This window comes from Pristis pectinata, chromosome 3, assembly GCF_009764475.1.
Source record: "Pristis pectinata isolate sPriPec2 chromosome 3, sPriPec2.1.pri, whole genome shotgun sequence".
Classification (NCBI taxonomy): Eukaryota; Metazoa; Chordata; class Chondrichthyes; order Rhinopristiformes; family Pristidae; genus Pristis; species Pristis pectinata.
Window position 1 is genome coordinate 126,013,627 of NC_067407.1, and position 14,781 is coordinate 126,028,407.

The 14,781-nt window shown below is 40.1% G+C and overlaps 1 protein-coding gene across 2 annotated transcripts in view; it reads left to right on the forward strand.

Annotated features, from left to right (window-relative positions):
- The window catches only part of mocs3 (molybdenum cofactor synthesis 3), a 39,132-nt gene that overhangs the window by 12,899 nt on the left and 11,452 nt on the right, over nt 1-14,781 (forward strand). For both annotated transcript variants that reach the window (XM_052011325.1, XM_052011326.1), the window contains 3 exons: nt 2,158-2,266; nt 12,074-12,136; nt 14,058-14,221. In XM_052011325.1, the coding sequence (XP_051867285.1) occupies nt 2,158-2,266; nt 12,074-12,136; nt 14,058-14,221 (336 nt within the window). The remainder of the gene's footprint in view (nt 1-2,157; nt 2,267-12,073; nt 12,137-14,057; nt 14,222-14,781) is intronic.

A 14,781-nucleotide genomic window follows, 5' to 3' on the forward strand; every position in this document is an offset into this window, starting at 1 on the left:
ATGTACCTCTCCAAATATCTTTTTAATGTTATAATTGTACCAGCATCTACCATCTCTTCTGGCACCACCCTCTGTATGCACAACCTGAACAGTAACATGGAGTGAGTGAGTGTGTAACATGGACAGTTTACATTTGACTAGTATCCCTCACATTAAAAATATGAATGGAAGTAGTTAATACTTAAATATGTGAGAGAACACTTAGCTCATGGTCAAACAAAACAGGAGGATTGTGCAACACTAGACTCAGATTAGCCAGGAAGACTGCTGGAGGAATTTTAGTCCAGTTTGAGCTGAGTGGGATACGTTTAATTTTGATGATGTGTTTTAATATATTGAAAGTCATCTAGAATTTGATGGCTGCCGGGAACTTGTATAGTAATAGTCAGTTGCTAAGAGAGCAGTTATTGTGTAGTGCAGCTCAATCTTTTCCTGCATGCTTGGAAGATATAATGGCTTCATAAATTTGTTTAACTGCTTGTTAGAAAATATCTAGAGCTTTTCTTCCAGATGAGAGAGATTTTTTATCTGAATGCAAAGCTACCTGAACAAGGTAAAGTTGCTGTACCAATTTTAAATTTAGCACAACCTCTTCAGCTGTATTAGGCAAGGTAGAAGTTCAAGGGGCAGATACTCATTTAGGAATCTCATAAGATTCTTTGAATGATTCTGAGAATTCACAGCACTAAACTATTTTGGTCTCTGAAGATGGTTTAAACTATTAGGCATGGTTAAGCACTTCTGTAGGAATTGCTATTTCATCTGCTGATTTAACAGCCTTTTATATATTAGCTTTTTTATAATAAACTTCAGAGTTTTTTTAGCCTGACCTATAAGTATATTTTTCCTCATATCAAAGTAGCAAATGGAAAACAATTTAGTGGTAAGAGTGTCATTTATTTAGCAGCAAAAGAACCAGAGTGGCATTCCTCCGCACTATTTGATAACAAACTCAAGAAATACATCAATTTAAAAGGATATCTAACTTTTTTATTATTCTCACAAGGCTTGTTGCAACTAATATGCATTAAAAATACGATGTATCTGTTATTGCACTGCATATGGTGTTTACCCAGAAGTTTGAGTCCTTTCAAAGAACACCACTCTACCATTGTGGGGGAGAAGTTTCTTAATTGGTTTTAAAGGAGTTAAGAAGGGAGAAATTTCTGATGCTGGAAGGGTCAATAAACAGAGGAGTCAGATTTAATACGATTGGCAGAAGACTTGGAGGTGACATGAGGGAATTTTCTTCCACACATTTAGTAATATAGATTGTCCTGTCTGAAGCTGTTCCAAGTGGTATAAGCAGATAAACTATTTGGGAAATTTGTTAAATATTTGAAAGGAAAACAAATTATTACAGGGTTATGGAGAAAGTGCAAGGGAGTGTGAGTAATTAGATAATTCTACCAAAGTTGGCAGCGACAGGGCAAGGCAGGTGGTCTTTCTCTGCTGTATCATTCAGATTTTGAATATAGGATTTCATTGTGTTAGAAGATAAACCTCAAGCAATCACAGTGTTATTAATATCATTTAAATGCATGTTATATCTTTTAAAGGACACTAGCTGACAGATTTTACATTTACAATTAGAAATAAGAGATTGATTTTTGTTTTGCTGATGGTACTTTTATAGCGATGGATACAAACCCATGGAATTAAAATGTCTTTGTATTTGAAGAGGAATCATTTGATGACTTTGGCTGGGCTGAGATGGGGCTTGTGACTGGTTCTACTTTGTTCAGTTTTTAATATGCCTTGAGGGCTTTCAGGATATGCAGTGCACTCAGTAAAAAGTTCCATGTAACTTGACTAAAGAACAACAGTTAAATTTTTCTTGCAGTGCTTTTCCAATAGTGCCAAATTTAAAGGGTCCATTATTGGCTAACATGTTTGTTAACAGCTGGAGGGTCTCTGCTTCTCTTTAAGAGAAAAACCAAGATCCTATTAAAAGAGAAACTGAGGTGCTGGGTGATGTACGAAACTAGCACAGAACGTCATCTTGAAGGAAGCAAGGGAAATAAAATTAAGTGAAAATACTGTCTACTGGTTGGAGGTATGGGTGTGGGCAGTTCATGGGTGGGTAGAGTGGGATTAAAAATCCTAATAACTTTCATTTCTGGTTAAATGGTGTTTTTGTTTTGGTTAACTTCTCAGCTCACTGTGTATAATTACAATGGTGGCCCTTGTTACAGATGTCTCTTCCCAAAACCACCTCCAGCAGAGACCGTAACCAACTGTTCAGATGGAGGAGTGTTGGGTGTAGGTGAGTTTTCTACTAACAGTTGATTTTAACTACATAAATTCACTGTTATGTATTCAAAATCATGCCTTGATTTTGTATCTGAGTGGAGGGAAATAAAAAAAGTCCTGTAAGCATATATGGAAATCTGGAGAAAAAAAAACTCCTAACACCTCACGTTCTCAAGGGGATGACCTACCAGGGACAAGTTGTAGTGGTCAAGTCTCTGGCACCGAGGCAGGACCCTCATCTCAGATAGGAGGGAGGGTAAAAAGGAGAGCAGTAGTGATAGGGGATTCAATAGTTAGGGGGACAGATCGGAGATTCTGTGGGAGAGATCGAGAATCCCGGATGGTCTATTGCCTCCCTGGTGCCAGGGTCCGTGATATCTCAGATCGAGTTCTTGATATTCTCAGGAGGGAGGGTGGGCAGCCAGATGTCGTGGTCCATGTAGGGACCAATGATGTGGATAGGAAGAAGGAGGAGGTCCTGCAAAGAGAGTTTAGGGAATTAGGTGCAAAGTTAAAGGACAGGACCTCCAAGGTTGCTATCTCAGGATTGCTACCAGTGCCACGTGCTAGTGAGGCTAGAAATAGGAGGATCATGCAGCTAAATACGTGGCTAAGGAGTTGGTGCAGGAGGGAGGGCTTCAGGTTTCTGGATAATTGGGCGAAGGTGGGATCTGTTCCGAAGGGACGGTTTACACCTGAACTGGAAGGGGACTAACATACTTGTGGGTAGGTTTGCTAGTGCTGCTCCGGTGGCTTTAAACTAGATTTGCAGGGGGAGGGGAATTAGAGTGTTAGAGAAGAAAGTGAGGAGGAAAATGATCATGCGAGGTCTGCAGGTATGGACAGAAATCAAAGGTTTGTACGTGATAGTAATGTTCTCAGGTGCATCTATTTCAATGCAAGGAGTATTGTAGGTAAGGCAGATGAGTTTAGGGCGTGGATTGGCACGTGGGATTACAATGTTATTGCTATTAGTGAGACATGGTTGCAGGAGGGGCAGGACTGGCAGCTTAATGTTCCGGGCTTCCGTTGTTTCAGACGTGATAGAGGGGGGAGGATGAAAGGGGGAGGAGTGGCATTACTGGTCAGGGAACAGATCACAGCTGTGCGTAGACAGGACAGCCCGGAGGGCTCGTCTGCAGAGGCCATATGGGTGGAACTGAGGAACAGGAAAGGTGTGGCCACACTATATAGGTTGTATTATTAGACTGCCCAATAGTCAAAGGGAATTGGAGGAATAAATCTGTAGGGAGATAGCAGACTGATGTAAGAAACAGAAAGTTGTAATAGTAGGGGATTTTAACTTTCCACATATTGACTGGGACTCCCACACTGCGAAAGGGTTGGATGGCTTGGAATTTGTCAAATGTGTTCAGGAAAGTTTTCTAAATCAATATATAGAGGTACCAACGAGAGAGAATGCAATACTTGATCTCCTATTAGGGAACCAGACAGGTCAGGTGACAGAAGTATGTGTAGGTGAGCATTTTGTAGTGACCATAATGCAATTAGTTTCAAGATAATTATGGGTAAGGATAGGTCTGGTCCTCGAGTGGAGGTTCTAAATTGGAGAAAGGCCAATTTTGTGGAAATGAGAAAGGATCTAGGTAGGGTGGATTGGGATAAGTTATTTTCTGGCAAGGATGTGCTCAGTAAATGGAAAGCCTTCAAAGACGAAATTTTGAGAGTGCAGAGTTTGTATGTTCCTGCCAGGATTAAAGGCAAAGGTAACAAGCATAGGGAACCTTGGTTTTCAAGGGATATTGGTGAGCTGATTAAGAAAAAGAGAGAGGTGTATAGCAGGTATAGGCAACTAGGAATGGATGAGGTACTTGAAGAGTATAGGAAATGTAAGAAAATACTAAAAGAGGAAATCAGGAAGGCAAAAAGAAGACATGAGGCTGCTTTGGCAGATAATGTGAAGGTAAACCCAAAGGGTTTCTACAGGTATATTAAGAGCAAAAGGATAGTAAGAGACAGAATTGGTCCCCTAGAAGATCAGAGTGGTCGTCTATGTGTGGAGTCTCAGGAGATGGGGGAGGTCTGAAACAGTTTTTTTGCATCAGTGTTTACTCAGGAAGCTGGCATCGTGGATATGGAAGGAAGGGAAACAAGCACTAGTGTCATGGAACATATAGAGATTAAAAAGGAGGTACTTGATGCTTACAGCGAATAAAAGTAGATAAATCCCAGGGCCCTGACAAGATATTTCCTCGGACCTTGAGGAGACTAGTGTAGAAATTGCAGGGGCCCCTGGCAGATATATTTAAAACGTCCTAGCCACGGGTGCTGGTGCCAGAGGACTGGAGGATAGCTCATGTTGTTCCATTGTTTAAGAAAGGCTCGAAGAGTAAACCAGATAATTACAGGCCAGTGAGCCTGACGTCAGTAGTGGGTAAATTATTGGAAGGTGTTCTGAGAGATAGGACGTATAAGTATTTGGACAGCCAAGGGTTGATTAAGGATAGTCAGCATAGCTTTGTGTGTGGTAGATCGTGTTTAACGAATCTTGTGGAGTTTTTTTGAGGAGGTCCCTGAGAAAGTAGATGACGGTAAGGCTGTGGATGTTGTCTACATGGACTTTAGTAAGGCCTTTGACAAGGTCCCACATGGGAGATTAGTTCAGAAGGTTCACTCAATGGGTTTCCATTGGAAAGGTTGTAAACTGGATTTAAAATTGGCTGAGTGGGAGAAGACAGAGAGTGGTTGTGGATGGTTGTTTCTCAGATTGGAGGCCTGTGACTAGTGGTGTGCCTCAGGGATATGTGTTGGGGCCATTGTTGTTTGTTGTCTATATCAATGATCTAGACAATAATGTGGTATATTGGATTAGTAAGTTTGCGGATGACACTAAGATTGGAGGTGCAGTGGACAGCGAGGAAGGCTTTCAAAGTTTGCAGAGGGATCTGGACCAAATGGAAAAATGGTCCAGAAAATGGCAAATGGAATTTAATGCAGACAAGTGTGAGGTGTTGCATTTTGGAAGGACAAATCAAGGGAGGACATACGCAGTAAATGGTAGGGCACTGAGGAGTGTGGAGGAACAAAGGGATCTGGGAGTTCAGATACATAATTCCCTGAAAGTAGAGTCACAGGTAGACAGGGTTGTAAAAAAAGGCTTTCAGCATCCTGGCATTTATAAATCAAAGTATTGAGTATAGGAGTTGGAATGTTTTAGTGAGGTTGTATAAGTCGTTGGTGAGACCAATTTGGAATATTGTGTGCAGTTCTGGTCGCCGAACTATAGGAAGGATGTCAGTAAGATTGAAAGAGTGCAGAGGAGATTTACTAGAATGTTGCCAGGTCTTCAGGAGTTGAGTTACAGGGAAAGACTGAGCATGTTAGGACTTTATTCCTTGGAGCTGAGAAGAATGAGGGGAGATATGATAGAGGTTTACAAAATGATGAGGGGCATAGACAGAGTTATTGCAAGTAGGCTCTTTCCACCTAGATTAGGAGAGATAAGTACGAGAGGACATGGCTTTAGGGTGAAAGGAGAAAGGTTTAAGGGGAACATTAGGGGGAACTTCTTCACTCAAAGAGTGGTGGGAGTGTGGAATGGGCTGCCATCTGATGTGGTAAATGCAGGCTCACTCTTTTAAGAGTAAATTGGATAGATACATGGACGAGAGAGGTCTGGAGGGGTATGGGCTGGGGGCAGGTAAATGGGACTAGCAGAATAATGTTTTGGCACAGACTAGAAGGGCCAAATGGCCTGTTTTCTGTGCTGTAGTTTTCTATGGTTCTATGAGTAAGTCCCAGGGGGTGCGCTAACCCCAATTTCCAACCTTATCCCCATATCCCTTGATACCCCAACTATTTAGGTATCTATCTATCTCTTCCTCCAATGATCTGGCCTCCACTGCTGTACCTGGCAAGGAATTCCACAAACTCACCACCCTCTGGCTCAAGAAATTTCTCCTCATCTCTGTTTTAAACCTGTACCCTCTAATTCTAACATGGTGCCCTCTGGTCCTGGATTCACCCACCAAGGGAAACAGCCTAGCCACATCTACTCTGTCCAGTCCTTTCAACATGCAAAATGTTTCTATGAGGTCCCCTCTCATTCTTCTGTACTCCAGTGAGTGCAGTCCAAGAGCTGACAAACGCTCATCATACGTAAGCCCTTTCGTTCCGGGAATCATCCTCTTAAATCTCCTCTGAACCCTCTGCAACACCAGCACATCCTTCCTAAGATATGGGGCCCAAAACTGTGCACAGTATTCCAAATGAGGCCTCACTAGTGCCCCATGGAGCCTCATCAACACTTCCTTACTTTTATACACTATACCTCTCCAAATGAATGCCAACATAGCATTCGCTTTCTTTACCACCAATCCGACCTGGTGGTTAACCTTTAAGGTATCCTGCACGAGTACCCCCAAGTCCCTTTGTACTTCTGTACTTTGAATTTTCTCTTCTTCTAGATAATTGCCCGTTTATTTCTGTTTCCAAAGTGTACAACTGTACATTTCTCAACATTGAATCTCATTTGCCATTTCCTTGCCCATTCTCCTAAACTATCTAGGTCTCTCTGCAACCTTCCTGTCTCCTCAATACTCCCTACTCCTCCACCTATCTTGGTGTCATCTGCAAACTTAGCCACAAAACCATTTACTCCATCATCCAAATCGTTAATGTACAAGGTAAAAAGAAGCAGCCCCAACACTGACCCCTGTGGAACATCAATAATAACCGGTAGCCAACCAGAACAAGATCCTTTTATTCCCACCCTTTGCTTCCTGCCAACCAGCCAATGGTCCACCCATTCTGTTATCCTACCTGTAATTCCATGACCCCTCATCTTATTAATCAGTCTCTTATGCAGCACCTTGTCGAAGGCCTTTTGAAAGTCTAAATACACAACATCTACCGCCTCTCCCTTATCCACCCTACCTGTGATTTCTTCAAAAAACTCCAATAGGTTGGTCAGGCAGGATCTTCCCTTCCCAAAACCATGTTGGCTAGGACCTATCTTGCCTTGCACCTCTAGGTATTCCATAACCCCATACTTGAGGATCGATTCCAATAACTTTCCCACCACTGACGTCAGACTAATAGGTCTGTAATTTCCTTTATGCTGCCTTCCACCTTTCTTATACAGCGGAACTACATTTGCGACCCTCCAGTCCTCCGGAACCATGCCGGAGTCTATCGATTCCTGGAAAATTCTCACCAATGCCTCCGCTATCTCTAAAGCCACCTCCTTCAGAACCCGGGGATGGACCTCATCCGGTCCGGGAGACTTATCAGTCTTTAGCCCACTTAGTTTTCCTAGCACCTTCTCTCTAGTAATCTTAACTGAACTCAGTTCCATTCCGTGAGACCCCTAACTTTGAGGCTGTGCATCTCCAGAAAATCCAAACTGATCTCTGTAGTTTAGGTTGGGATCATTTTGTCGTTTTCTCTAGAACAAATGCCTTGATCTTGTGGGGTGTGGGTGGTACTAAAAGACTACTGCAATACCTCAGATGAGATCTCATCAATGCCTTGTATAAATAGTTCATTATAATCCCTTTTATTCCATTCTCCCCCCACCCATTCTCAGAGAGCATACGCGGAACTTAAATTTCCTTTGACTAGTTTAAAGAACACTCTCAGCTCTCCTTCCTTCCCTGTTATCTTCCATTTATGCATGCATGTGATAAATATAATACTTGAATTCTCTATATTTTTGTATGTGACAGTAATAAAGGAAAATAGTCAATCAACTGCTCTGGCCATTGATAGATTCCTACCTTTCGTTAGTTTCCTTAAGAGGGTGTACAGTGAAGATTCACCATACTGGTTCCTGGGATGGCATCCTGTCACATGTAAGCTTGAGTAGATTTGGCCTCTATTCTTTAGATTTTGGAAGAATAAGAAATGACCCCATTGAAAATACAAACACCTAGAGGGCTTGACAGAGTAGACGTGGGGAAGGTGTTTCTCCTGGCTTAGGAGTTTAGAATTGGGGGTGTCAAAACAAGGGTAGACCATTTAAAACTGAAATAAAGGGAAATTCCTTCAATCAAAGGATGCATGGATTTGCTTAGGAATTCTCTTTCCTGGAAGATTGTGGAAGCTCAATCATTGATTGGCATTCAAGATTGAAATCATTAGATTTTTGGATGCTGGTAGAATCAGAGATATGGCACGTACCACCAGACTTAAGGACAGCTTCTACGCCACTGTGATAAGACTACTGAACAGTTCCCATGTACAATGAGATGGACTATGACCTCACAATCTACCTTGTTGTGACCTTGCAGCTTATTGCACTGCACTTTCTCTGTAGCTGTGACACTTTACTCTGAACTGTTATTGTTTTTACGGGTACTACATCAATGCACTCTGTACTGACTCAGTGTAACTGCACTGTGTAATGAATTGACCTGTACGATCGGTTTGTAAGACAAGCTTTTCGCCGTACCTCAGTACAAGTGATAATAATAAACCAATACCAATAAGGCAGAAAAGTATTAAGTTCAAAAATCAACCATGAACTTACTCAATTGAGGAGCAGGACTGAGGACCCAAAAGGCCCACTCTTGTTCCTGTTTCTTATTTACTTCAACTATTTGCATAACAACATGCTGCTGATTTGATACCACAAAGTAAATTATTTTGGTACAAATGTGTAGTTCTCTTCTATGCATTCTTCTGCTGTCACCCCTTACAGAATGAAAGCATATTGTACCCTAGTTGAGGTGTAAACCACAGCTTGTCCTTTTCTTTGGATGGTTAAACATTGCTCATTTTGACAAACTGAGTTTTTGTTCTATCATCAAATCAAGCAGGGAAACAGAAAGAAGTTCAATATGTGTACTGATTTTGAGTACAGTATGTGTACTTAATGTTCTAATTACTCCCTGAGGTCAATTTAACATACATAGAAACAAGCAGATCACCATAGCACATGTAATGCTGAGTCAGAGTATATACTATTTTTATAGAGATAGGATTAATCATGTCAAAGGCAGCATGTCCTTCATACAAAATTTAATATTTTAAAATTGTTTTCTCTTCTTGAAAGAAATTTTCTATTTTATCACCAGAGTAAATCTTTCCAAACTATTCCGGTGACTAAGAACAGCTTCTTACTTTCATGCCGTACATTTTTCATGAATCTGTTAATGTATTTTCCTGGATTTGAGTACAATCAGATCAACTACCAAGATAAGAGTGTGATGATATTAAGTGTACTGTCCGAGAGCTCTAAACTTAAGTCAAGACTTTAAGTTCTATCTGGCATAAGTATCTACAAGTACCCTCACTATAGGGAGATTATACTGTATCAACCTACACTTCAAGGAATAGTTTACTTCAGTACTTTAGTCTCTACAGAAAGGTCTAGCTGTCAATAATCACTATTTCGAGCAGTGGGTCCCTTCTCCCAACCAAGGAGATATTTCCAGTTAACAAAGCAGTTTAAACACAGTTTATTTTATTTTAAGTGAGACACATTTAATTCTAATAAGTAATTCTTAACAATGACTTGTAACTTACAAAGGATTTCCAAACACAAGTACAATTCTTACAGGCTAAAAAGTCATACCAATAAGTTGCAGACAAACAAGTTGTCCGTTGCAAAAACAAAAGGCTGAGGAATGAATTCTAGGTCTTCTTTCTGTAACCTGTTTTCTCTGTCACTTTTTTTCTACCCTCACTGCTTTCTAACATTTATACTGTTTTTACACTTAGTTGACATCATTGGCATGTGATGTTTTTTTCAATCACATTTTCAGGCCAGGTGACTGGAGTGTTTAATTAAGTAAACCTGGATCCCATTGTTCTCTTGTTTATGTTACAAGGCTGAGCAGGGAATATTGGTTAGAAGTTTAAATTGACAAACAACAAACATCTTGAGCCTGGGACAATTTCTGCTGTTTTTGCAAAAGGGATTTTAGCTTAATGAGCAACCACTTCTTGACCTTTGGACAGGTCATGCTGCTGTCATTTTAAAAAGCTGAGGTTAGCAATAAGCCCTTTTGGGGCCTGGAAAGTGAATACCATCACAGTAGAATCTTTTGTCTATAATGAATAGGTCTATTTGGGGAGTTAGTGACACCTGCCTTTCAGTAATGGATTAGGTTTTTTATTAGGATGAGAAGTTTTGAAGTTGATTTTGAATGTTATTCATTTTTTAATTATACATTGTTTGGGGAATTTTTTTTGACCAAAATCTTACAATGTTATTCTTGGGTTAGAGAAGTGTCAGAGCTCTTATTCCAAGATGGAAACATGTGAAAGTTTGGATGAGCATCAATCTTAATCTTCAGCTCAAAAAGAAATCATTGATTTATTTACTCCCAGGAGGCCTTCATAATTTAAATATTATAGTCCAAGAACAACAATGTCCAAAGTGTCAAAGTTGCACTTTAGTAGAAGAACGATCACTTGGTTGCAAGGTAAAATCACTGACAAGCTAAGTTTTTTTAAACAAGATGCCTCTATTATTATCATATCTTCTGATGGTTAGGTCAAACTAAAGAAAATTCCCCATAACCTTGCAACAATTTGTTCTTATTTCAAGTATTTATCAAATTTTTGAAGATTTTGAAGAATGCTTTGGGACAGTGTAACAAAGCAACAGTTTTGTCATGCAGCATTATTAACACAATAGCATTTTTATTGGTCAGGGTGCACAGTCATTTGTGAGTTGTTTTCTACCTTGTGAAATGGCAGTGAGACGATATTTGAACTCTTGCCTACAATGCTTATTGTACAACGATTTGACTTCTAAATCTGTTGTGCATGTACTTGATAGACCTGGTTTTCATCAGGAAGCTGAAGCTCATCCGACTATCTGGATGAGTACAGTTCCAAAACACTTGGAATTAAACTACAGGGCATCTATCCTCTACCTTGAATGTCAACATCCTTCACCGCTTTTGTGATGTGACTGCAAATGGCTACACTGTGCCTTCTGCAAGATGGTAGAAATTTGTAGTGTAGGAATTTGTCAAGGCTTCAACTTCATCTTCTAAATCCATGATCTCTTTCACTAGAAAAATAAGAATGCCACCTCCTTCAAATTCCACTCTCACACCATCCTTAATCAGTGTTCCTTCATGATTACTGGGTCAAAGTCCTGTAATTCCTTACCTGGCACCATCTTTGTATGTGGACTGCACAGTTCTAGAACATGACTCATCACCACCTAAACCTAATGCTTCAAGTCAAATCCTGAAGCACAAATTGAGGAAGTACTGCATTGTAGGAAGTGCTTTCCATCATTTGAGACATTCCAGCTTTTGACTTCTGAGCTGAAGATGAAAGATCCCAAGAAACATCTTTGAAGAGTAGAGCAGTTATTGGCAATGTTCAGGTCAATATGTCTCCCTCCAATAGAATCACCAAAATATTAAGATAAGTCACATGTACATCGAAACACACAGTGAAATGCATCTTTTGCGTAGAGTGTTCTGGGGGCAGCCCGCAAGTGTCGCCACGCTTCCGGCGCCAACATACCATGCCCACAACTTCCTAACCTGTACATCTTTGGAATGTGGGAGGAAACCGGAGCACTCGGAGGAAGTCCATGCAGCCATGGGGCGAATGTACAAACTCCTTACAGACAGCAGCCAGAATTGAACCCGGGTCGCTGGCGCTGTAATAGTGTTATGCTAACTGCTTACCTGGTCATTTTCACATGGCTGTTTGTGAAACTTGGTGAACACTTCCTATATTACAATAGTGAATGCACTTCAAAGGTACCTTATTGGCAGTAAATTGGTTTGGATCTCTGAATGCATTGTAAATAACCATATATATGTGAATCTTTTCCCTTCGAAGAATAAACAACTAATTAAATTTAAGCATATTTTTCTTTTTACAGTGCCTGGAATTCTGGGATGTATTCAGGCCCTGGAGGTTCTGAAGATTGCATCAGGAATGGGATGTATCTTTTTATATTGTTACATGTTTGTTTGATTTTATTATTGAGAAACTTGAGCCAAATATTAGCTGCCCCGTTGCAAGTCTAAATATTCTTGAGCAGGGAGACTCCAGTAAATGACAGCTCGTAAACTGAAAATGCTGGTTGTAGTCTTCATGGATTGCAAATGAATTTTAGTTGATCTTGAAAATTTAGTATTGTAAGTTAAATTACACTGAGAATACAAGAACAACAAGAGGATGAACTAGGACAGTATTGTCGCCACATGGTGGTTATCAGCTTTTGGCTATAACTGGTTAGCTTTTGGTAATTGGTTTATTATTGTCACGTGTACCAAGACACAGTGAGGGGGTTTGTTTGCATGCCATCCAGACAGATCATTCCACACATAAATATATCAAGGTAGTAGAGAAGGAAAAACAATAACAGAATGCAAAATTTTGTATTACAGTTACTGAGAGCGCAGTGAAGGTAGTCAAATTAGGTGCAAGTGCCATAATGAGGTAGATTGAGAGATCAGGAGTTGTTCACCGTACAAGAGGTCCATGAAAAGGATCTTAAAACACTAATAGATTGAGAAGGAAGAACTAACCACTTACTGATTTTTTTCTTCTTAAATTCCTCCCACTCTCTTTCTAAACTCCTGATTTGATCAATGAAAAAGCTTTCAGTCATTCACCTTATTACATTTGGATATGTGCTAGATTTGTGATTAAAAAGCAAAATATTACAGATGCTAGAATCTGAAACAGAAAATAATAGAAATACTCTGTCAGATCAGGTAGTATTAATGGAGACAAGAACATAATAATGATCTTTCAATTGTGACACTTGAATGGCCACAGAAGGTTATTTCAGCCAGGAAAGTAAAATTCTTTAATAGCAATTTTTCTGTTGTTTTTTGTCACTTCTGCCATACAAATGCACAGTGTTGAGTTATCCTCAACTCCCTTGCCAATTGGCCATTGTGTGAAGGCTTAATACAAATTGTCTGCATTCTTTTAAAGTTAGCTACATAAATTGTATTAAGATAAGATAAAATAAAGTAAAGCATAAAGGCTAATTTAAAAAAAGTGAATTCTGCCTCTGATATTTGAATAATTTAAATTTCTGTAAATGAGTGAGGTATTGCATTAAAATTGTTAGCATGGAGAGCCTGGGATTTCCTTGAGACTGCAGGAAGTCTACGGGCAAATACACTTTGAAAATCTTTCACTTCCACCTACTGAGGTCTATGGGGTTAACATTTATGCTTTGTATTTCTCTACGTTTCTTTTCCCTGGGCACAGCCATTGTCTGACTTAGTGGTTTGGGTGCATTGTGAGCCAAATCTATATTTTGCAGCTCTTGACTAACAGCAACTGCACATGGTGCTGTTCTTGTGTGATATTGTTTGGATTTGATCAAGATGAAAGATATTAATGCTAAGGAAGAGAATGCCTTCAAAATCGATAAGTTGTAGGTTAAGAATAGCATATCATGAACCAAAAGCTTTTATCATACAATCATGTACCGTTCCCTCCAGCAACCACCCCACAGTATCTAAGCCAGATGGTGTATTGATGTAAAATTATACTAAGGTTTGTGATATGGATCTGCATTCACTAACAGTGAACGAGGGTGAGATGGCCCAGCCAAACCAAATCCAGAGTGAAGGGAAATATCCTAGCTCACTACCCAGTCGTTATACATGATGATAAAATCCTGTCTGAGGACAAAAGATTCCCGAGCAGATAAGACTTGATCTCATAAGAGCATGAGTTTATTGCTAAATCAAAAAGCTTTCCTGTTTAAAAAGCTGAGAGATGTATTTGATCAGCCACCAGCTGCCTGCACAGCTGGAGTCTTTCATTAGCAATGCTAACCCACTTCCTGTGACAGAAATACGTTTTCCTGGTATGGTCCTTAACGATAACCTCTTCAGCATCGTACAGCCAACAGATGTTGGTATTTGATGCTCTGGAAGCTCGATTTCGCACGATTAAGCTTAGGCAAAAACAGCCGACGTGTGCCGTATGTAGTGAGAATCCAACAGTGAAGGATTTGATCGACTATGAGATATTCTGTGGCTCAGCAGCAACAGATCAGGTCAAGAACACTGTTTTGTTAGATCATAGAAAACAGAGTTTAAAAACGAAAGAAGACATTGACTGCAGAAGGGCTGTTTGCCAGAATTGCTATTTATTTCACAATAAGTTTACCTGAACTGTGGTCACACTAATGGAGAAAAGATTCCATTGTATGCAGTGAATATGATATACCAAATTGAAAGAAATAAAATTAGATAGTTATTTCATGCGGGAGGAAAGCTTAGGGCTCTTTGCATGGGGAATGAGGAAATAAAAGGCAGGTATGCCATCTTCTGCACTTGAAGGCGTTTTGTGAGCAGGTGGTGGTGATTGAGAAGCAGACCACATGGAGGGAACAAACACTATAAAATGCTGAAAGGGGAAGGCAAGGGTAGGAATATTTAATGCTGACATCCATCTGGAGGTATCCATAATGGGGTAAAAGGAACTATTAAGTATGGAGGTTGGTGTGATGCAAGTTGGTTCACATCTTAGTTCTCAGATGGCGGAGAGATGAGCGCAGGCCTGGCTGAGGTCTCTCCCAATTACAGGGGAAGGGAAGCACTGATAGGAAAGGTG